The following is a 25,593-nucleotide window of genomic DNA, read 5'->3' on the forward strand; positions in this document are numbered from 1 at the left end:
TCCTGTTTATAAATGTGCTACAAATTAGTTACACTAGCAGAACGTTCAATATAATGATTCCTTCTTATTCAGGGGCGTGACTGTGCACTAAATACTGGCTATTCTTGAGGCATGGGAAGAAGTTGCAACACATCTACTTATTGAGCCCCCTTAAACTAATACGGAAACTGGTGGAGATTCTGGTGTAGCAGATCAGGGGAGAAAGAGCTAATCTTGGACCACTGCAACTTCAGGGTGGCGCAGAAAACAGCAGAGTAACTCCAAGAAAAATGTGCTGTAAATGTGATATTTGTTTGTGGATAGAGTGTTTAGTACCACATCATATAAAGTGGGTATTGTTGCGTAAAAATACTATAAATGACAAATGCTGCGTTATTTTATTGGCTGTCATGTATTTCATTTATTTTTGTGTTTCACCTAGCGTGACATACCGGTTTTAACAAAAAGGTACAGCCAGACATTCAGGAAGAAAATGTGTAATATGAACATGGGTACAGAACCGCATTAGAGGTCAATTCCTACAGTTCTGCAGCAAATTAATTATGGGAAACGCACTAGAAAACAACACATCAGCAAAGTAGGAAAACAAATGGTTCAAAAATGAAATGTTCGAAATACCGTCCGTTAGCAAGGATGCATGCATCACCTCGTCATCACATTGAATCCCTGATGCTCTGACATATGACTGTGTATTGTTTCACAGCCTTCTGAAATAAGGGCACAGAGACTTTGTTGAACTTGTACCGGCGTTCCGTACACAATAGCTTTCAAATTCCCCACAAATTAAATTCTGGCGGGTCTAGGTCAGAAGAGCACGGAGTCCAAGGAATTCGTCCACCTGTACCTACACATTTACTAAGCAATCTTGTTTTTTAGATGCTTAGAAACCGTAACACTAAAATGTGGACGCGATCTATTGTGCTTGAAGTACATGCCTTGTCCCACTCGTAAAGGTACATCTTCTACCAAACGGTGGATTATGGCAGGTTTCTCTGTTGAGCCTGGGTGGAAGAACATGAAGTCCTAACAAACAGTCACCAAGAACTTCGGCCCAAACGTTGGCAGAAAATCTTTTTCGATGGCGTGACTGCACAATTTCGTGAGGATTCCGGACGGTACACAATAAGGAATACGCGTGGACCCAAACCTGAACCCTGTGGGACTCCCTACGTGATTTCTGTTTTGTCACTAAAATTTTTTCTGCTCCCAACATTGTCTGAGTTATTCACCACAACTTTTTGCATTATGTTTGGTAAGTATTATTGAAACCAGCTGTGTTCCCCACGATTAATGTGAATATGAAGAGTAGTATAAAACTAGCTCTAACAGGGAAATAAAAATTTGCAGACCAATGTCCATAGAACACGTTTTATTTCTCTACCTGTGAGTAATGTTTCTTAAAAGTTTGGGCATGCCTTTTTTTACACCCAGCGTATGTTCCACGCTATGTTGTTTAAATTATTAATTATTTTCGTAGTTCTGCTAGCGGTAGTATGTTCCGTTTATGGCAATAAATATACAAGTATGTAATTTATAAAATTCAGAAGTGAAAAATCAACTGAGGCAGAAGGGGGCTAAAGTCAAGGGTATATCAACAAATGAAATAAGATTTACAATAGCTGGATCGCTGTGTACATCTCTAATGAAATCTTTCCTTTCCCTGAAAACTTTGAACTATTACGAGCCTCCAAAGTCAAGTAAACTTAAGACACCTGGTCGAGTTTATTTTGTACTGACCCCATGTTGTAAATTAGACAATGGTGAGACATTGCATTTACACAAGGTATTTCTCTTGCTAATGCTGTGAGTGCTGTATAAGAGTACGTTCATCACCACTTTCATTTCAGTCAGGTAATAACTTTAACAGCACCACCACTAACAACTCTTGTCTCACCGTAACGTTTGTATGTCATTATGAGGTTTTCCTTGCGGAGAGAGCATACCAGAAGTAGTCAGAATGTTTAAATTGTCATTTACAGAAAACGAATTTTTTTGTTTGTCTACAGGTACGTGTCTCCACTCCTGGAACACAATAAAATCCCTGTGCCGCAGTACTGTAGCTCGCGACAAGTGTTTACAAACCAAGACGGCTCAGCCCAGCGGTAGATAATGGAAAATTTGTGGCAAACACACTTTGACGAACCTACCTGAATCGAAGGTGACCTCGCTGATCATGATCCACCGGTTGGCGAAGTGCAGCCGCAGCTTGACGAAGCGGCCGACGCGGTGGTGAAGCTTGATGGAGATGTTGCGCGAGTTCTCGAAGATGCAGTCCTCGATGTAGGTGTACGTGATGGGCTCCCCGTCGTAGTGCTTGCCACCCACGCTGAACAGGACGTTCGCCTCCGAAAACACCTGAAAGGAAACCAATCGAATATTAATATATTTTAATAATACCGTTGGAAACAAGGGCAGGTCTTTCCGTATTTGTCAAGGCAGTCGTTGTTTCGTAGATCTCACTTGCAAAAGTCCTTTCCGAAATTCAAAAGTCAGTTAAACAGTCAATCTTACGTTCACTTCCCCTTCTTACGATACTGTCGCTGGCGACATTATCGTTTACCACGTCCCTATAACATGAATTTAAAGATTTTTCTGTGGTTATCTTCATGCAGCTCTTACAGAAAATATTATTTTGAATTTTTTGTCCTGTGTGGACTGCAAGCTCTTATGTCACATACATGGAACATGGAAAACACATCTTTCAATCTATCCTCCTCTCTTTCCCATATGCTGCTGTGGTTTACACTACACTCAATATCTGTACAGACACTATGCTTCATGCTAAAATTGTTCCTCGTTTTGACACAACAGAGAACGGTTTCACCTGGTTAAATAACAACGCTCGACTGCACACGGTTCGTCACGTGTACGTTATGCGTTCTTCAGAAACCCGTTCCCTCTGTAATTCGAGGCTCCAGAAGTTAATTACGACTATACGTTGCGCTTTACCGATGAGGATTCTCGTTATTGGTAAATGACTAACCAGGAATACCTCGGGGATAACTGTAAGACTGTAGAAGTAGGCATGATGAGGAGGAAAATGTCGCTTATTGGGACATTAAAGAGATCTTTGGACGAAAGAGTAGCAGTTGCATGAAAATTAAGAGCTCAGATGGCAAACCGCTACTAAGCACAGAAGGGAAAGCTGAAAGGTAAAAGGAATGAATACAATTTCTATGCCGGCAAATGAACTTCAAGACAATATCTTAGAAAAAGATAAAAATTATATGAAGATGAGAAAAAAGATATCGTACTGGGAGAAGAATCTGAAAGAATACTGCCAAACAAAAGTCAAAACAAGGTGCCAGTAGTAGATTAAACTACCTCAGAGTTACTGACAATCCTGATAGAGGCAGAAAATGTCACATTATTCCACCTAACGTAGAAATGAAACGAAACAGGTGAAATACTCTCCGATGTCAAGAAAAATGTAATAATTGCAGTTCCAAGGACGGCAGGTACTGACCGGTGTATTTCCCAAGTATCGGTTTCTTAAGTCATAGGCTTGGGAAATCATGACAATCATTTACAGAGAAGAAATGTAGGAACACGCAAGGCAGTACTGACCGTACGACGTATGGGCAAAATCGAAGAAAGGCAAACCAACGTTTAAAGATTTGTAGCCTTAGAGAAATTATGGAAAGTTTTTGGCACCGTTAAGTGCGCTACACTCTTCACAGTTCATAAGCTGGCACATGTAGGACACAGATAATGAAAGATTAACTGCAACTTGTACAGAAAAAGAACTGCAGTTATACGAGTCGAAGAACGTGCAAGGAAAGCTGTGGTTGAGAAGGGAGTGAGAGCGAGTTGTAGTCTATCCGCTATGTTATTTCCTTTGTACATTGAGAAAGTAGCAAATGAAACCAATGAGAAATTAGGAAAAGGAAAGAAATTCAGGGAGTTCAAATAAAAACTACAAGGTTTACTGATGACGTTGCCATTCTGTCAGAGATGGCAAAAGGTCTTGGTAGATCAATTGACCGAAATGGATAATGTCTCGGAAGGAGGTTATAAGATGTACTTCAACAAAAGTAAAACAAGAGGTGAAAAATTTTGGTGGAATTAAGTCAGACGGTACTGAAGGATTTAGGTTAGAAAGTGAGATACTAAAAGGAACAGATTAGTTCTGTTTTAACAAAATAACTAACGATGACAGAAGTAGAGGGGATATAAACTGCATACTGGCAATAGTATGGAAAGCAATTCTGAAAATGAGTGATTTATTTACATCTAGTGTAAATTGAAATGTTTAGAAGTAAGCTGTAAAAGGTGAAAGAAGAAATTTGTGGAAAGGTTTGACAACAATAAGCTATCTTTTGGTAGGACACATTCTCAGGGACGAAACAGTCGCCAGTCTGGCAAAAGTGTGGAGAGTAAAAACTGTATAGAGAGACCAAGGGTTGAATACAGTAAAGAGGTTAAAATCGATGTGCGTTGCAACAGTTACGCAGAGGCGAAAAGGCTTGCGCAGAACAGACAAGCGTTGAGTGTTGCATCAAACCAGTCTTTGGCCTATTTACCACAACAACAACATGTACCATAACTAGTTGCAGGAGGTATTATATCTTCAGAGTGTAGGCATACGAGGGGCGTTTGAAAAGTCCGTGCAAAAATAAAAACTACTTACATGCCTGGGGTAAACCTTTTTTTATTTTTCGACATAGTCTCCTTTTAGACGGCACTTCATCAACGCTGTTCTAATTTGTTGATCCCTTCCGAATAACAGAAACAGACGAACTCTGCAAATTACCTATTAGTTGCTGCAATCACCTCCTCGTTAGAATAAAATCTTTGTCGCGCCAGCCATTTCTTGAAATTGGGAACAAACAGTACTCTGAGGGAGTCAAGTATGGAGAACAGAGGGACGTGAAACGAGTTGGAATTCTATTTCCAATAATTTTGCGACCACAACTGCTGAGCTGTGTGCTGGTGCATTGTCGTGATGGAAAAGGACTTCTTTGCGGTCCAATCGCTGGCGTCTTTCTTGTAGCTCGAATTTCAAACGGTCCAATAACGCTGAATAATATGCACCTGTAGTAGTTTTACCCATATAGTTGATGAGGATTATCCCTTGCGAATCCCAAAAGACATTCACCATAATCTTTCCGGTCGAAGGAATGGTCTTCGCCTTTTTTGGTGCAGAGTCTCCCTCGGTAACCCATTGTTTAGATTGTTGTTTGGTCTCAGGAGTGTGGTAATGTATCCATGTTTCATCCACAGTGACGAAACGACTGTCCTGCAGATTCCTCCTGAACAGCTCCAAACCATCCTTGCAACATTTCACACGATTCAGTTTTTGGTCAAACGAGAGGAATCGTGGAACCCATCTTGCGGATAGCTTTCTCATGTACAAATTTTTATGCAAAATATCATGTACCCGTTCATTCGATATGCCCACAGCACAAGCAATCTCACGTACCTTAAATCTTCATCATCCATCACCATATAATCCATTTTATCAATGACTTCTGGAGTCGTAACCAACACATGACGTCCAGAACGTTCAGCATCACTAGTGCCCATATGGCGAATCCGAAAATTTTGAAACCACTTATGAACTGTTATAATCGAAGGTGCAGTGTCACCGTAATGTTTATCAAGCTTCTCTTTAGTCTCTTGAGGCGTTTTGCCTTTCATAAAAAGCACTCCGTCTAGGCCACGAGTGGCACATCGGGACCATCCGACCCCCGAGTCATCCTCAACTGAGGATGCGTATAGGAGGGGCGTGTTGTCAGCACACCGCTCTTCCGGTCGTTTTGATGGTTTTCTTTGACCGGAGCCACTACTATTTCCCGAGTAGCTCCTCAATTGGCATTACGAGGCTGATTGCACCCCGAAAAATGGCAACACTGCACGGCGGCCTGGATGGTCACCCATCCAAGTGCCGGCCACGCCCGACAGCGCTTAACTTCGGTGATCTCACGGGAACTGGTGTATCCACTGCGGCAAGGCCGTTGCTTTTGCCTTTCATAAAGTAATGTTTAATCACCACACGAAATTCTTTTTCGTTCATTTTTTGACAATCACTCGACTTCCTTGATTCACACGAATGCCAAACACAAAGAAATCGACCAATATGGCTGAAACTTGCTGCGTGTTTTTCCCAAAGATGCTACTAACTAAATATGACCTCGATAGGCGCCGGTGGTGCCATCTGTCTGACTTTGTACGGACTTTTCAAACGACCCTTGTACTTCACTGAATTGCTACTGTTGTTGTTGTTGTGGTCTTCAGTCCTGAGACTGGTTTGATGCAGCTCTCCATGCTATCCTGTGCAAGCTTCTTCATCTCCCAGTACTTACTGCAACCTACATCCTTCTGAATTTGTTTAGTGTATTCATCTCTTGGTCTCCCTCTACGATTTTTACCCTCCAAGCTGCCCTCCAATGCTAAATTTGTGATCCCCTGATGCCTCAGAACATGTCCTACCAACCGGTCCCTTCTTCTTGTCAAGTTGTGCCACAAACTCCTCTTCTCCCCAATTCTGTTCAATACCTCCTCATTAGTTATGTGATCTACCCATCTAATCTTCAGCATCCTTCTGTAGCACCACATTTCGAAAGCTTCTATTCTCTTCTTGTCCAAACTATTTATCGTCCATGTTTCACTTCCATACATGGCTACACTCCATGCAAATACTTTCAGAAACGTCTTCCTGACAACTAAATCTATACTCGATGTTAACAAATTTCTCTTCTTGAGAAACGCTTTCCTTGCCATTGGCAGTCTACATTTTATGTCCTCTCTACTTCGACCATCATGAGTTATTTTGCTCCCCAAATAACAAAACTCATTTACCACTTTAAGTGTCTCATTTCCTAATCTAATTCCCATCAGCATCACCCGACTTAATTCGACTACATTCCATTATCCTCGTTTTGCTTTTGTTGATGTTCATCTTATATTCTCCTTTCAAGACACTGTCCATTCCGTTCAACTGCTCTTCCAAGTCCTTTGTTGTCTCTGACAGAATTACAATGTCATCGGCGAACCTCAAAGTTTTTATTTCTCCTCCATGGATTTTAATACGTATCCGAATTTTTCTTTTGTTTCCCTTACTGCTTGCTCAATATACAGATTGAATAACATCGGGGAAAGGCTACAACCCTGTCTCACTCCCTTCCCAAACACTGCTTCCCTTTCATGTCCCTCGGCTCTTATAACTGCCATCTGGTTTCTGTACAAATTGTAAATAGCCTTTCGCTCCCTGTATTTTACCCCTGCTACCTTTAGAATTTGAAAGAGAGTATTCCCGTCAACATTGTCAAAAGCTTTCTCTAAGTCTACAAATGTAGGTTTGCCTTCCCTTAATCTTTCTTCTGAGGTAAGTCTTAAGATCAGCATTGCCTCACGTGTTCTAATATTTCTACGGAATCCAAACTGATCTTCCCCAAGGTCGGCTTCTACTAGTTTTTCCATTCGTCTGTAAAGAATTCGCGTTAGTATTTTGCAGCTGTGGCTTATTAAACTGATTGTTCGGTAATTTTCACATCTGTCAACACCTGCTTTCTTTGGGATTGGTATTATTATATTCTTCTTGAAGTCTGAGGGTATTTCGCCTGTCTGATACCTTTTGCTCACCAAATGGTAGAGTTTTGTCACGAGTGGCTCTCCCAAGGCTGTCAGTAGCTCTAATGGAATGTTGTCTACTCCCGGGACCTTGTTTCGACTCAGGTCTTTCAGTGCTCTGTCAAAATCTTCACGCAGTATCACATCTCCCATTTCATCCTCATCTACAACCTCTTTCATTTCCATAATATTGTACTCAAATACAGATTACCAGATACGAAACGGTCGTCAATCTGTCAACGGGAGAAAGTGTATGGTGTAAAATCTGTACAGAGAGACCAAGGGATGAATACAGTAAACAGGTTAAAATCGATGTGCGTTGCAATAGTTACGCAGAGAAGAAAAGTCTTGCGCAGAATAGACAAGCGTTGAGTGTTGCATTAAACCAATCTTGGGGCTATAGATCACAACAACAACAAAATGTAACATAACTAGTTGCAGGAAGTATTATATCTTCAGAATGTAGGCATACTTCACTGACTTGCTGCTACAATACCACAAATCGAAACGTTGCAGTTTCCATGTTCTGGTTGGAGTCCCTGCTGTTCGTCTTCGCGTTATTACTGCTTTCTCGATTTAACTGGCGACGATAGGCGGGGTGGCACTTTTAATGGCGTTGGCCGGACGCGTCGGCGCGCTGTAGGCGGTCGTAAACATAGGATCGGTGTCGCGGGGCGTCGCTTGGCGGCGTCGCATGCCGGTCACGTCACGTATTGTGCGCGCTCAGACTGCTGACGCTGCCGGAAGCTGCGCGGGTAGCGGTTCCGGCCACCCCACACCACACCACAAAGGTGCCGCCTCTCCCCAGCATCCCGAAACAGTGGCATTAATCTTAACAAAACACCCCGTTGGAACAAAGTGCAGTAGCGGCTTCAATACCCATTGTATTTGGGATACATTAGCATTTCTCATATCAGAAAACACACTGGCGGAAAGTAAAATCAGAATATTGTCTTAGGGTTTCCCAAACAACTCAGAAATTATACAAATGATGTACTTAAAACCTTTCCTTTTACTGAAGAAAAGCTCAAGCGATTATCACGTACGGTTGTATGTACCAATCCTGAAAGACCCTTATTGGTAAATGGTATAGTCCCCAAGGCCGGAAACGGAAGCTTTGACATCTTGGGACTACATTATTACACAGCTTCTCGACTTGCTCGTGTAGTTCTATAAGACATATACGAGGCGTATTTTTTAAGTAAGTACCGTTTTGAAAATAAAAAAAGACATGCTAAGATATCTCAATAATTTTATTTTTACATGAAAGCCTGTACCTTAATCTAATTTTCTACATAATTTCCGCCAATATCGAGGCCCTTGTCATAACGTGGTACCACTTTCTGAATACCCTCCTCATAGAAGTCTGCCGCTTGACTTGTTAACCACTGCATCACCACTGTTTTGTCTTCGTCATCGCCTTGAAGACGCTGGCCGCCCAGGTGTTTCTTCAAGTGTGGGAACATATGGTAGTCACTGGGCGCAAGATCGGGGCTGTACGGAGGATGATCTAGAGTTTCCCATCGAAAAGATGTGATGAGATCTTTGGTCTGATTCGCCACATGCGGACGGGCATTGTCTTGCAGCAAAACAATGACCTTGCTCAACTTCCATGGACTGTTGCTTTGATTCTGGTGTGACGTAGGCCACCCTTGTTTCATCGCCCGTAACAGTTTCGCTTAAGAAAGCATCACCGTCGTTGTGGTACAGCTCAAGGAATGTCAATGCACTGTCTAAACGTTTGGTTTTGTGGATATCCGTCAACATTTTCGGTCCCCAACGTGCGCACAATTTTCGGTAATTCAAGTGCTCGGGCACAATGCCATACAAAACACTTCGAGACACATCAGGAAAGTCATCCCGCAAGGAGGAAATCGTAAAGCGTCTGTTTTGTCTCACATTATTGTCCACTGCCGTTACCAAACTTTCATTAACGACCGAAAGACGCCCACTCCGTCGTTCACCACGCACATTTGTGCGGCCATCTTTAAATGCTCTCACCCACTTTCTTACCATTCCATCGCTCATAATGTTTTCTCCTAAACTGCACAGATCTCACGATGAGTATCGATCGCTTTTAGGCCTTTAGCACTAAGAAATCTTGTAACATCCCGTACTTCACAGTCGGTGGGACTCACTATTATCGGAGGCATCTTACTCAGAACACAACGTAAGCAAGGAAGAATCAGTCTGTAATGGCGTCAGTGCGCATATTAAGGTACAGACTTTCATGTACAAATAAAATTATTGAGATATCATAGCACGCCTTCTTTTAATTTCAAAACGGTACTTACTTAAAAAACACGCCTTGTAGATGGACTTGTCCCGCGATTCACTAGCCAAGTTATGCCCCACACGTGCTTCGTCGGGGACAAGCCAGGCACTCGTGCCGGTCCTGAAAGTATCTGCACGTTTTGTAGAGCTCGAATGACGTCTGGGCGACCATCTTCTGGTGAACCAGTACATCAGTTTATGATATTTCCTGTACCTACTGTCCCTTTCATTCATACCATATCTTACATGAACTGCTAATATTATTCTCACAGTAAATAATTCTTGGCGTAAACTACCGATCGTCAAAGCCACTAATTTACTCGTCCTTCACTAATGATAGCCAAGAGTACGCTGTATATTTATAACGGTCAGTCAAATAAGAATGAGAAAGATCGAAAATTACTAAGTAAACTATTATTTCATAAATCAGACTAAGAACAGCCGACCAATTGCAAAGGATAAAGTAATCTTTACCTAGGTTTCAATAGATATAAATCTATCTTCTTCAGAAGACGGCTGTATTATAACATGAAGTGATATGTCCTTATCGTTTAGGCAAACATCTGCATAGTTACATTAATCATATAAAATATAGCCCTGACAACAGGGTTTGTCAAACAAATAAAATAGGTACATAGAAGTTGCAGAGCGCCTGTTGTCAGGGCTATATTTTATATGATTAATGTAACTATGCAGATGTTTGCCTAAACGATAAGGACATATCACTTCATGTTATAATACAGCCGTCTTCTGAAGAAGATAGATTTATATCTATTGAAACCTAGGTAAAGATTACTTTATCCTTTGCAATTGGTCGGCTGTTCTTAGTCTGATTTACGTGGAACCATTGCTGTAGCGCAGCTATGTTTAAAGTACTATTATTTCATAGATAATAACTTTAATACGTGTATCCGACTGTGAGAGAAGATGGGAAATGTCTTTACAGAAAAAGGTTTGCAGTTACCTGTGAAACCATTGCGCCTAGGTGTGCACGCCTTCGTCCGAATCAAGTCGACGACAACGAATTCCTTTATTCAGGTCTCCAAAAATATGGAAACGGCATTGGTAGAGATTGGGACTCTATGGAGGAGCAGTCCATATTAGATATGGCAAGAATAAAACGGACAATAGGCACAGGCAATATAATGTACTGTTTCAACAGAAACTGGTTGTCCAGACATCATGCGAGCTCTACAGGATGTGCAGATACTTCCCAGCGAAATATCTGGAGCGTAGTCGGAACAGTCTGGCAACATGTGGGTGGGCATTACGCTGCAACAGAATAATGCCGTCTGTCGACATTCAAGGGCGTTTGCACGTGATAGTGCGCTTCAATTGATGCAGCGTCCAAGTACCGCTGCTCTTCAATTGTGGCGCACTGTTCCAGAAAGTCAAAGAGGAATGAGCCCTTGAAGTCAAAGGAAAAGGTCATCAAGACTTTCCGAGAGCTGGCGTGCTTGTTGTTTTGACCACGTTTTAGCAATTTCGCTGGGAAGCCCTTGTACATCCTCCATATAGTCCCGATATCTGCCACTGCGATTTCCTCATTTTTGAAGTTATGAAAAAAGACATTCGTGGCCTTCGATTTCATTGAAAGAGGTGCACACCTGGGTACAGTTATTCCTCGACAAGCAAGCGCAAAAGTTTTTCCACGAAGGCGTTAACAGCCAACATGGATGAATCTGTGAACAGTTATGACGGATACTTTTGATGTAATAAATAGTTTACTTACTTTTTCCTCCTGTCTCGTTTTCATTTCATTATACCTCTTTCATACAGTTCAGCGTGAGATTCATAGTCCTGCAACCTATAACTGCTGTCAAATGAATGACTTCGGCTGCTAAATGGAGTGCATAACACATTTTCTGGTCACTTTTTTATTCTGCCTGGCATCCGGTATTGATGTTAGTTGCAAAGCTGAAATGACATACGAGTTTCTTTGCCTGACTTGTTGTAGACTGAACCGCGTAATGTTGAACATTTCAATTACATTGCATCCGACTCCGAGGCCGACCACTACTCAACTCTACATCTACATCTACATCCATACTCCGCAAAACACCTGACGGTGTGTGGCAGAGGGTACCTTGAGTACCTCTATCGGTTCTCTCTTCTATTCCAGTCTCGTATTGTTCGTGGAAAGAAGGATTGTCGGTATGCCTCTGTGTGGGCTCTAATCTCTCTGATTTTATCCTCATGGTCTCTTCGCGAGATATACGTAGGAGGGAGCAATGTACTGCTTGATTCCTCGGTGAAGGTATGTTCCCGAAACTTTGACAAAAGCCCGTACCGAGCTACTGAGCGTCTCTCCCGCAGAGTCTTCCACTGGAGTTTATCTATCATCTCCCTAACGCTTTCGTGATTACTAAATGATCCTGTAACGAAGCTCGCTGCTCTCCGTTGGATCTTCCCTATCTCTTTTATCAACCCTATCTGGTACGGATCCCACACTGCTGAACAGTATTCAAGCAGTGGGCGAACAATCGTACTGTAACCTACTTCCTCTGTTTTCGGATTGCATTTCTTTAGGATTCTTCCAATGAATCTCAGTCTGGCATCTGCTTTACCAACGATCAGCTTTAGATAATCATTCCATTTTAAATCACTCGTAATGCCTACTCCCAGATAATTTATGGAATTAACTGCTTCCAGTTGCTGACCTGCTATATTGTAGCTAAATAATATGGGATCTTTCTTTCTATGTATTCGCAGCACATTGCAATTGTCTACATTGAGATTCAATTGCCATTCTCTGCACCATGCGTCAATTCGCTGCAGATCCTCCTGCATTTCAGTACAATTTTCCATTGTTAAAACCTCTCGATATACCACAGCATCATCCGCAAAAAGCCTCAGTGAACTTCCGATGTCATACACCAGGTCATTTATGTATATTGTGAATAGCAACGGTCCTACGACACTCCCCTGCGGCACAACTGAAATCACTCTTACTTCGGAAGACTTCTCTCCATTGAGAATGACATGCTGAGTTCTGTTATCTAGGAACTCTTCAATCCAATCACACGATTGGTCTGATAGTTCATATGCTCTCACTTTGTTCATTAAACGACTGTGGGGAACTGTATCAAACGCCTTGCGGAAGTCAAGAAACACGGCATCTACCTGTGAACCCGTGTCTATGGCCATCTGAGTCTCGTGGACGAATAGCGCGAGCTGGCTTTCACACGACCGTCTTTTTCGAAACCCATGCTGATTTCTACAGAGTAGAGATCTAGTCTCCAGAAAAGTCATTATACTCGAACATAATACGGCTTCCAAAATTCTACAACTGATCGCTATATATCTATAGGTCTATAGTTCTGCACATCTGTTCGACGTCCCTTCTTGAAAACGGGGATGACCTGTGCCCTTTTCCAATCCTTTGGAACGCTACGCTCTTCTAGAGACCCACGGTACACCGCTGCAAGAAGGGGGGCAAGTTCCTTCACGTACCCTGTGTAAAATCGAACTGGTATCCCATCAGGTCCAGCGGCCTTTCCTCTTTTGAGCGAGTTTAATTGTTTTTCTATCCCTCTGTCGCCTATTTCGATATCTACCATTTTGTCACCTGTGCGACAATCTAGAGAAGCAACTACAGTGCAGCCTTCCTCTGTGAAACAGCTTTGGAAAAAGACATTTAGTATTTCGGCCTTTAGTCTGTCATCCTCTGTTTCAGTACCAGTTTGGTCACAGAGTGTCTGGACATTTTGTTTTGATCCACCTACCGCTCTGACATAAGACCAAAATTTCTTAGGATTTTCTGCCAAGTCAGAACATAGGACTTTACGTTCGAATTCATTGAACGCCTCGCGCATGACCCTCCCCACATTACATATAGCTTCGGGTAATTTTTGTTTGTCTGCAAGGCGTTGGTTATGTTTATGTTTGCTGTGAAGTTCCCTTTGCTTCCGCAGCAGATTTACAACGCGGCTGTTGTACCACGGTGGCTCTTTTCATCTCTTACGATCTTGCTTGGCACACACTCATCTAACGCATATTGTACGATGGTTTTGAACTTTGTCCACTGATCCTCAACACTATCTGTACTTGAGACAAAACTTTTGTGTTGAGTCGTCAGGTACTCTGAAATCTGCTTTTTGTCACTTTTGCTACACAGAAAAATCTTCCTACCTTTTTTAATATTTGTATTTACGGCTGAAATCATCGATGCAGTAACCGCTTTCCGATCGCTGATTCCCTGTTCTGCGTTAACTGTTTCAAATAGTTCCGGTCTTTTTGTCACCAGAAGGTCTAATACGTTATCGCAACGAGTCGGTTCTCTGTTTAATTGCTCAAGGTAGTTTTCAGACAAAGCACTTAAAAAAATTTCACTGGATTCTTTGTCCCTGCCACCAGTTATGAACGTTTGTGTCTCCCAGTCTATACCCGGCAAATTAAAATCTCCACCCAGAACTATAACATGGTGGGGAAATCTACTCGAAATATTTTCCAAATTATTCTTCAGGTGCTCAGCCACAACAGCTGCTGAGCCAGGGGGCCTATAGAGACATCCAATTACCATGTCTGAGCCTGCTTTAACCGTGACCTTCACCCAAATTATTTCACATTTCGGATCTCCGTCAATTTTCTTCGATACTATTGCACTTCTAATCGCTATAAACACGCCTCCCCCTTCACTGTCCAGCCTGTCTCTGTGGTATACATTCCTATCTGAGTTTAGGATTTCATTACTGCTTACATCTGGTTTCAGCCAACTTTCTGTCCCTAGTACTATGTGGGCATTGTGACCGTTTATTAATAAGAGCAGTTCTGGGACCTTTCTATAGACGCTCCTCCAACCGCGATCGGTTCTGGGAACGATACTACAAATAGTTAGCTCAGATTCCACCCCGCGAGCGAGGCTTTCCGCCTTCACCAACTCCGCCAACCGCCTGTACGAACTGAGGATGACCTCTCAACCCAGACGGCAGGAGTCATTGGTGCCGACATGCGCAACAATTTGCAGTCGGGTGCACCCAGTACGTCTGCTACCTACGGAGGCCAGAGATCGACTCAATGTAAGATCAGTTCCGTTATGACTTGCTACTGATCTTCGTACGTCTGCGTCAACTAATGCAGGTGATCGCGTTACAATGCAATCTCCAAGTATTACCTTAAAGTTGCGCTTATTACTGATTTCTATATCACTGATATTGAGGCTTTTCTTCTGCGTCTTAGTTTCTTAGCTATTAACTACTTTTAACAGAATTATGTTATGTAGTTATATGTTTGAAGGTTGCAGTGACTGCAGCGCTATGACCAGCCAATGCTTCTCTCGATGTACTTCCGTACGCGGCAGCCTGTAGCTACAGCAGTTGTGATGTAGATCTGTCTGCTACCTAGCAAGCCACATGACACAGGCAGATCGTCTTGTACGAGATTTTCAAATGGTTCGTTCGGTTACGCAAAAGGCGACTGGTCCAATGCAAAAGACTTGAACAAAAATGATCGGATATGAAAGTGTTGGTTCTGACCAAAACGTGAGAAGTTTCCTGGCGCAAGAATGTCAGTGAAGCGCCAAAGAAACTGGTATAGGCATGTGTATTCAAATACAGAGATAAGTTAACAGGCAGAATACGGCGCTGCGGTCGGTAAGGCCTATACAAAACAAGGAGTGTCTGGCGCGATTGTTAAATCAGTTACTGCTTCTACAATGGCAGATTATGAAGATTTAAGTCAGTTTGAACGAGGCGTTACATTCGGCGCACGGGCGATGGGACACAGCATCTCCGAGGTAGCGATGAAGTGCGGATTTTCCCATACTACTATTTCAAGACAGTGCCATCAGCATCAGGAATCCGGTAAGACATCATATCTCCGACATCGCTGCGGCCAGAAAAAGATCGTGCAAGATCGGGACCAAGGACGACTGAAGAGAATAAAAAAAAATGGGTCTGGGCACCATGGGACTTAACATCTAAGGTCATCAGTCCCCAAGAACTTACAGCTACTAAACCTAACTAACGCAAGGACATCACACACATCCATTCCCGAGGCAGGATTCGAACCTGAGACCGTATCGGTCACGCGGTTCCAAACTGAAGCGCCTACAACAGCTCGGCCACAACTGCCGGCCTGAAGAGAATCGTTTAACGTGACACAACTGCAACCCTTCCGCAAAATTGGTGCGAATTTCAATGCTGGGCCACCAACAAGTGTCAGCGTGCGAACCATTTAACCAAACAGCATTGATACCGGCTTTCGGAACCGAAGCCTCACTCCTGTACCCTGATGACTGCACGACACAAAGCTTTAATCCTCGCTTAGGCCCTTCACCACCGAAATTGGACTGTTTATGACTGGAACATGTTGCCTAGTCGGACGAGTCTCGTTTCAAACGCTATCGACCGGATGGACGTCAACGGGTATGGAGATAACCTCATGAACCCATGGAATCTGCATGCCAGCCGGGGAGTGTTCAAGCTGGTGGAGGCTGTGTAATGGTGTGGGGCGTGCGCATTTGGAGTGACCCCTGACACGTCTAGATACGATTCTGATAGGTGTCACGTACGTAAGCTTCCTGTCTGATCACCTGCATCCATTCATGTCCATTGTGCATTTTGACGGACTTGGGCAATTTCAGCAGGACAATGAGACACCGCACACATCCAGAATTGCTACACAGTGGCTTCAGGAGCGTTCTTCTGAGTTTAAACACTTTCGCTGGCAACCGAACTTCCCATAAATGAACCTTATTGACCATATCTGGGACGCCTTTCAATTTACTTTACAGAAGAGATCACTCGTACTCTTACGGATTTATAGACATCCCTGCTGGATTCATGGTGTCAGTTCCCTTCAGCACTACTTCAGACATTAGTCAAGTCGACGCCACGTCGTGTTGCGGCACTTCTGCGTGTTCGCGGAGACCCTACACTATATTAGGCAGATGTATCAATTTATTGGCTGTTCAGTGTTGGTACCGAGGATTGGTCAGTGTTCCCACCACAAAAACGAAAGGTGTCTGAAAGTTACACCTTATGGAATATCGTCTCAAGTTATGTGACTGGATTCGTGATTTCCTGTGAGAGAGGTCAAAGTTCGCAGTAACTGACAGAAAGTAGACGAGTGAAACAGAAGTGACTTCTGGCGTTCCCCAAGGTAGTGTTCGAGGCCCTCCATTGTTTCTTATGTACATAAACGATTTAGGTGACAATCTGAGCAGCCGTCAGAACATCAAAACCAATTGCAAAACGATTTAGAAAATATATCTGTATGGTGCATAACTTGGCAGTTGATCCATATGAGTGAATCCGTTAAACTTCGGTTACACGACAGATCAGTCGAATATAAAGGCCGCAAATTCCACAAAATACCTAGGAATTACAATTACGGACAACATGAATTGGAAAAATGTATGGAAAATGTTGCGGGGAAGGCGACCAAAGACTGCGTTTTATTGGCAGAACACTTAGAAGATGCAGCAGACCTACTAAGGAGACTGCCTACACTACGTTTGTATGTCCTCTATTGTACTGCTGCCCTGCGTGGAATCCTTACCAGATAGGATTAACGGAGTACATCGAGAAAGTTCAAAGAAAGCCAACATGTTTTGTATTATCGCGAATTAGAAGAACGAGTATCAGTGTCATAATACAGGTTTTTGAGTGTACATCATTAAAACAAAGGCGTTTCGCGTTCCGGTGGGTATCTTCTCACGAAATTTCAATCACCAACATTCTCCTCCGAATGAGAAATTATTTTTCTGACGCCGACCTACATAGCAAGAAACAATCATAATAATGAAATAAGGGAAATCAATGCTCGCATGGAAAGGTACAGGTGCTCGGTTTTCAAGTGTGCTGTTAGAGATTGGAATAATAGAGAATTAGTGTGAAGGTGGTTCGATGAACGTTCTGCCAGTGTGTTTTGCAGAGTATTCTTGTAGATAGAGATGTAGATGCAGATGTGACAAACAAAACTACAGTCCAGGAGTGGCCCATTACGTATTGAACGAGTGAACTCTTTGGGGTCCACGATGACCACATCAGTGTAGTGAGCATCTCTTGCACATGGGATAGGTTAGATTTTCATCTTTCTAGGCATTTCCATCTTTCTAGACCACGGAGCATTATTGCATCCTTTTGGTGACACTCTGTCGGAAGCAGTGAAGTCATGCATGTTGATGCTTTGTTGCGAGTGGAAGACGGGCTCGAGATGTGCGTGCCCATAGTCTCTCTGGAATGGTAACGGATTTGCAAGCGTTCGTGTTGACATTTCTGGTGTCATATGTTTTATACTGACTGTGCTGTGGAAGCAGTACAGTTTTCAATACTGCTGTTACAATACTACGATTGCATCCTTCCTGCAATAGGGGGTTTGTAGATGTCCAGACCCCCTATCTACTAGTCTGAGAGTGTACATGTTCATGACCACCAATGTGAGAATGTTCACGATCACACTGTTGCCAACTTAGTTGCATAAGAGTTGTGGCACGTTAAACGTTCTGTAACCGTCAGAGTCCGTCTCCTATCAAAGTCACTCAGTTGGCCCCACGAAACAAGAGGGCATCTCTGCAACATGTTGACCTTTCGTTCTTTACGCTTCCACCACGATTATCCACACAGTCCCAGACTTTCCTTTTTAAAGAGCAGATGCAGAAGGCGCTCTGGTCTGCTGGCGATACTGTTTCACAAGCTGCGACATGGTCGCGAGGAAACAGTGACCCGTATATGTAATAAGTTTCCTTTAATTTACGTCTATGGTCACAAACTTTTTGTTCACAGATTACCGGTTTCGGTCTTTAATGACCATCATCAGATCCGTTTCATAAAAACAAAGTCCTAATCTACTGCAGCCATAGTGGCATCGTCAAATGTTAAATGCGGAATCAGCACCAGCATCGCCAAATACATATAAATTACATCATATGCACGATTCATGTTGTCAGTAGTACTACAGTTTAAAACAACTGTTCATGAATGATGATGAAATGATGTGGACAACACAAACACCCAGTCACATCGAGGCTTCATGGTTGGAGTCTCCCACTATGAAATCTTCCAGCAGGATAACTGTCTTTGCTGCAAGGTGAGAATCGTGCTCCAGTGGTTTAAAGGGTATTGTAGTGAACTCACATTGATGTCGTGGCCAATAGATGTGCCTGATCTGTACCCATTGGAACACATGTTGGGCGCCAGCTTTATGCCTGTAAACCATCACGCTGCAATTTGCCATAATTGCTTGACCTGTGCGTAGACATCTGATGCTACATACTTCCTGTTAATGTCTTGCAGAATCCATACCAAGCAGAATCTCTCTCTTGTACTATGTTTGAAAAATGGAACAACACGTTACTAAATAGGTGGCTATAATGTTTTGGCTCATCGATGTATATAAGCAAGAAGACGTCTATGATACAATTAACATCCTCTGTGTGCAACTAACTTTCTTTTGACGATGTATGGACATAATGTTGGATGAGGACGCAACAAGTCGTCCATGCACCAATCATGTGATTCCTGGTTCATAGGGCCTCAATTGGCCCTCTATGCGATCCCGGAGGTATACGTTATTCTCAAACCATCGGATTTCCATAGCACTAGTATGATTTTATGATTTTCTGCGATGGGAACCTATCTTGTAGAAAACATTATACTCGTTAGGAAATACTCCAGCAGTGAATGAATGCAAGATGTCAACCATCAATCTTGATATGACTTAGTTGTCTATTTTTTGTTTTTAGACCCGTCTTCCACAGTCGCAGTTTTACAAGCTTTGTGGGACATACATCGATTTTTACAACTATAGTAAAAGGACCAGATGCGATTCGTTTATTTTAAAGCATCTTGAGCGGACAGTTTTTTGCCACCTAATTTAATTCCTTGAAGTTCTGTACAAACAGATGTTAGGGTTTAGTACATTGCACTTCTCTGACCAGCGGCGGTCTACGACACGTCTGACGACGAAGTATAGTGCTGGTGGAGGCGAAAGTGTTTCGGAGTCCACGTTTCAGCCTACAGCGCTAAACATGGCCACCCACAGCAGACAACTCCTCGTGTTCCGTAGCTGACACAACGGCATTGTCAATTACAGTTGTAGTGGTGCATGGGATCATTGAGACTGGAGCACGAATAATGCGAAACGTCCCGCATGACCGGAAGAATCATGTTTCTGGTTACATAAAGTCGATGGTTATGTCGGGATACAGAGTCATCCAAGCTATATCTTCTACTCAAGACGTGCACCGAGAGAGTGATGAGAGAACAGGCAAAAGAAAACAATCGATTCAGTCGGTTGTTGGGAAACAATCGACTCAGTCGGTGAAAGTTTTACGTATCGATCGAATTATTCATTCATCTTTTGAGTGAAACCAGTCTATGAGAGCAACCGAATGGAAACAATCGAATCAGTCGGTTGTAGTTTTACATATTGGCGGGATTTTTTTATTAATTCATTCCTTTCGGTTGAAACCAGTTTCTGAGAGCAACCGATTGAAAACAGTCGATACAGTTCAGTGGCGTTTTGCATGCTGACGGAGTTATTATTTATTCATTCTCTCCTTTTCACGTGAAATCAGTCTTTAGTTTTGCTGTCAGCTAAGCTTGTATTCATTCGTTCAGTCTACTGAAAGCACTGTTTAGTGGTTAAGCTGACCAAGTTGCCTAGTTATTCTTCTGAGTGAACCCAGTTTGTAGTACTTTCAATCAGTGAAGTGAAGCAGTACAATACAAACTGGGGTGATCATCACATAGCCTCATGTGTACCCGAAGACAATCAATAAACACACTCGTTTCATTACTTGAAGACCAATTCTTGTTTTCACCATTTAAAACTGATGAATAGGTAGCTGTGCATTAAATTGTTGTATGTGCAGTTAACATGGGGAGTTAACATTGGCAGTACAATGATGAGCACGCATAGTAGTTCTTTTAAGGGTATATAAAGAAGAAAGGAACACTGACAATTTTTTTTTCTTTTTTCATCACTGGTTTTCGTTACGTTTGACTGAAAGATATGATGTCCATAAATAAAAATAAAAAATCTGTGTCGCGCACGCTCCATGTCAGCGTCCTGCGGCTGCCAGGGCCAGGTGTACAGCCGTAATGAGGAGGTGGCGCGTTGGCCAGTCGCCGCTATACAGCGCAGTCTCGACAGTCCTGTGTTCGCTCCGGTTACCGCGCCACCTCCTCGCACCGGCTGTATCCCTGGTCCAGACAGTTGCAAGCGGAGGCTACGGAGGCGGCGCCACCCTCGCTCCCAAACGACAGAGCGACCCCCAAGGAGCAAGGTGAAGAACAAATTGCAAAACGATTTAGAAAAGACATCTATCTATCTGAATGGTGCGAAAATTGGCAATTGACCCTAAATAACGAAAAGTCATCTGTTTAAACTTCGGTTACACGATAAATCAGTCACATCTAAAGACCGTAAATTCAACTAAATACCTAGGAATTACAATTACGGACAACTTTAAATTGCAAGGAATACACAGAACATGTTGTGGGGAAGGCTAACCAAAGACTGCGTTTTATTGGTAGGAACTTATAAAATCTAACAGACCCACTAAGGAGACTGCGTACACTACGCTTGTCCGTCATCTTTTAGAATACTGCTGCGCGGTGTGGGATCCTTACCGCAAATGGTTGACGGAGTACATCGAGAAAGTTCAAAGTAGGGCAGCACGTTTTGTGTTACCGCGAAATAGGGGACAGAGTGTCACTGAAGTGATAGAGGATTTGGGATGGACATCATTAAAACAAGTGGAGGAACGTTCACACGAAATTACAATCACCAGCTTCCTACTCCGAATGCGAAAATAATTTGTTGACACCGACCTACATAGGGAGAAACGATCACCATGATAAAATAAGGGATTTCGGAACTCGTACGGAAAGATACAGGTGTTCGTTCTTTCCGCTCACTATGCGAGATTGGAATAATTGAGAGTTGTGAACCCTCTGCCAGACACTTAAATGTGATTTGCAGAGTATCCATGTAGATGTAGACGAAAATCACTCAATCACAGAGACTGAGCGAAAAATTCATTTAGCGGCCGCAACTGACAGGGATGAGTCAGTCGTTTCTCTTGCATTGAATGAAAGCATTCATATAACGGACGCAACGGACGGAGACTTGTTTTTGTCTACCATGGAGGGAAACCATTGAAACCCAGTGAATGAGTGAAAACATTCATGTAGCTGACATGGCCGATGAGATTAGTTTCATGCGATTGTTTCATTCGACTGAAAAAAACCGACTGAATGAAAAAGTAATCGACTAACTAGTAGATTGTTTAAAAAAGTCGGTTGTACCATCCATACACTGTACCACGGACGCCAGCCGGTGGGGACAGTATTGTGCTACGGAGGACACAATGCTCACCTGGTATTCCATTTGACCTGTGCTGGCAATAAAGGGACGAAAACGGTTCGTTTGTACTGGATTACGTGAACATTCTTGCAGTTCACCTGCATCCCTTCATGCTCCAGCTTTTCCATGACAGTGAAGGCATTTTCGAGCAGGATAACAGTCCGTGTCACAATGCAAGAAACTTGCTATAGTGCTACAAGGAGCATGATAGAGAACTGACATTGATATATTGGCTACCACAAAATTCAACTAATCTATGCCCAATGAAATACATCTGGGTGCGCCGCGAGGGATTAGCCGAGCGGTCTAAGGCGCTGCAGTCCTGGACTGTGCGGCTGGTTCCGGCGGAGGTTCGAGTCCTCCCTCGGGCATGGGTGTGTGTGTTTGTCCTTAGAATTATTTAGGTTAAGTAGTGTGTAAGCTTAGGGACTGATGACCTTAGCAGTTAAGTCCCATAAGATTTCACACACATTTGAACATTTGATCATCTGGGTGCTGTCGAGCGCCAACTCCGTGCCCACAAATCACCCTCAAGTAATTTCCGGGAACTACGTGATCTGTACAACGTACTTTGCGAAACTACCAAGCACTTGTAGCTTCCATGCAACACGGAATCGCTGTTGCACCGTGTTACAAGATGGATCTTCATGCTGTTAAATACGTAGCCGTGATATTTTGACTTGTAAGTGTTGATCATCGAGCTACAATCTATTCAGACAATCAAACTACAAAACTAAAATAACAGCTGAGTTGTAACAGCTACACCATAGACTTAATTTTGTGCTGTATACTGTGCACATTAGCAGTGGTTAAAATTATAATTAATTTAAGAATGAAGAAACTAATTCCTTCGTACTTTTTCCAGTCAGTTACAATTTACAAAATATTTTGCTTACATCAAATTTGAATCTGAGAGCTGTAATTTTTCGATTAGGAAATCTGTTATAGGAACAAGTGTTGGTGCATCCCGCGGTTTTCAACTGTATTTTATTGTAACATGCTTATGACATGTGAAGAATCAAAAAACATCAGCTAATATTAAGACTTATTAAGAGTTTATTTTTCATGCCCAGTAACAAACAAAATACTTGCAGAGACTATAATATTTCAAGATGTGCTTAATTTTAATTGACGTTGGTGAATTCGGCCGTCAGCTACGTCAGGTTTGCCGGTTACGTTAGGCGCATAGTGGTTCGTAGCGCGGCCAGCGGAAGGTTAATAGGAGTGAGAGGTGGAATATTTTAGTGCTTGTCTTCCGTTGTTGACAACTCACGAGCGTCCGCAAATAGCACCGATCAGCTGTTATGGTATAAATTTCAAAATGAAGTAACCTGGATTCGCGAATGTGCATTATAGGGACGGTCATCTTCAAATGTGGTACACGTCTGTAACAAGTAATATTAAATCACGTTAAAGCTGTTGTAGTACAGTGCAGTGTGTAAAAGAAAAATGACATTCAAAGTATACAGTAAACGTTTGTGATCGTGTAGTATACTGCAAGCAGTTTTTAGTTAATATAACATACGAGATTCATATTCAGAAAAAAAAACAGAACACCTTGAACGAATAGAAATTGGACGTTCATATTCACAGTACATGTACATTAGTATGTTCTGCAGAAATGATTATCAGTCACTTCGATTCAGCATGTGTCTTGTTGCGTAATACGCACAGGATTCGCCGTGGTCCCTGATACTTGTTCCATGCGAGATGGCATCGTCGTGTGTAAGGCGTGAATGGCATCCCGTGGTATAACCATCTATGCTGCATTCACTTTGCTTCAAAGTTTATCCGTGGTGGTTAACAGTGGGTCACAGCGGTGCACCTGTTTGTTTCACCATGTCCCACACAGTTCCGATTCGGGATAAGTCTGATGATCTCCTGTGCCAGGGCAAAAGGCTAAAATCTTGTGACACCAAGAAGGCATGTGTTCATGCAGCAGCTTGTGGTACGGTGATGTTTTGCTGATAAACGCCATCTTGCAGAAAGGGTATGTCTACGGCTCACTGGATGTCATTCACGCAGGTCACAGCGTCCTGGACACCTACTAACTGTTCAAATGGCTCTGAGCACTATGGGACTTAACATCTGCGGTCATCAGTCCCCTAGAACTTAGAACTACTTAAACCTAACTAACCTAAGGACATCACACACTTCCATGCCCGAGGCAGGATTCGAACCTGCGACCGTAGCGGTCAGGCGGTTCCAGACTGAAGCGCCTAGAACCGCTCGGCCACTCCGATCGGCCCACTAACTGTGATTTGTAGTAGTACCCAATAGAAACGTATACCATAAGGCCTTCAGTTGGCGCTGTATGCCTTGTTCGAAAGCAGTCACTGTGATGCTGCTCCCCCTCTCTGCTGCGAACCAAAATGTGGCTACCATTTTCAATCAAACAGAACCTCGAATCGTCTAAAAACAGTATCTGATACCATTTCTGTCCTCACAGACGACGTTCCATTCACCATTGCCATCTAACACGTTTCTTCACATTCGTCTCTGACAGGTAGAGAAGTGGATGACGCGCACCTACCCCATGCCGTGATAAACGGCGACGAACTGTCACCCCTGATAGTGTGCCATGTGTTCCACTGTTGCTCCAGAGCCGAGAAGGACGCAGATCTGTCCTGCGATGCCATTTGTATGAGGTGTCGATTCGATCTTCTTTTTTTGGGTGACGGTCTGGGGGGGGGGGGAGGGGGCTGGAGGGGGGGAGGTGTTACCTGACCCATCTCGTCGTGTTCTACGGCCTTCTGTGAATCATTCTGCACATACCTGTTCCACTGGCGAAACACTTCCTCCCACATGAGTAGCAATTTCCCAGGGAGATGAATCACATTCTCTGATGCGAATAATGCGCCCTCCTTCAAACCCTCTGATTTGACGGTGCGTTTCGCTCATATATCTGTGAGGCATCCCGCACTTCTACTCAAATCACACTCATCCATTACCTTGGGTTTACAGTGACAACGAGATCCGCATGCGCATTTTACCGGTACGTGGTGTTGGAATGCGCCATCGATATTGACCTTGAACCCGCTGATCGACATAGTTCAGATACTCAACATCTCTGCAGAACATACTAATGTATATGTCCTGTGAATTGACCGTCATATCTCTAGTCATTCAAGGTGTTCTGTTTTTCTGAACATGTGTGTAATTAATACTGCTGGCTACCGAGAAGGGGTGAGAGTAGTTTTAATATTCATCGCCATGGTTGTCAGTGAGATTGAGAGAGGAACCTTGTCCTGCTATTTTTTAGAAAAATGTTTTTTGTTGTTGGATGTCCGATGTAAGATAAGTCATTTTTATTATTTTTGTTACCTGGTTTGTATGGGGAGTACTAATCCTTCACAACATCGATGTTTAAACAACCTCTGTTGGCCTACAAATATAGTTAAGTGTCATTTACTTCTGTGTGACAGTTTATTCTGT

General features: G+C 42.9%; 1 protein-coding gene across 1 annotated transcript in view; it reads right to left on the reverse strand.

The window, feature by feature from the left end:
- LOC124795125 (discoidin domain-containing receptor tyrosine kinase B-like) overlaps window positions 1-25,593 on the reverse strand; it is a 275,212-nt gene that overhangs the window by 109,812 nt on the left and 139,807 nt on the right. Inside the window, exon 7 of the mRNA XM_047258988.1 lies at window positions 2,148-2,355. Within this exon, the coding sequence (XP_047114944.1) occupies window positions 2,148-2,355 (208 nt within the window). The remainder of the gene's footprint in view (window positions 1-2,147; window positions 2,356-25,593) is intronic.

The sequence above is a fragment of the Schistocerca piceifrons genome, chromosome 4 (genome assembly GCF_021461385.2).
Source record: "Schistocerca piceifrons isolate TAMUIC-IGC-003096 chromosome 4, iqSchPice1.1, whole genome shotgun sequence".
NCBI lineage: Eukaryota > Metazoa > Arthropoda > Insecta > Orthoptera > Acrididae > Schistocerca > Schistocerca piceifrons.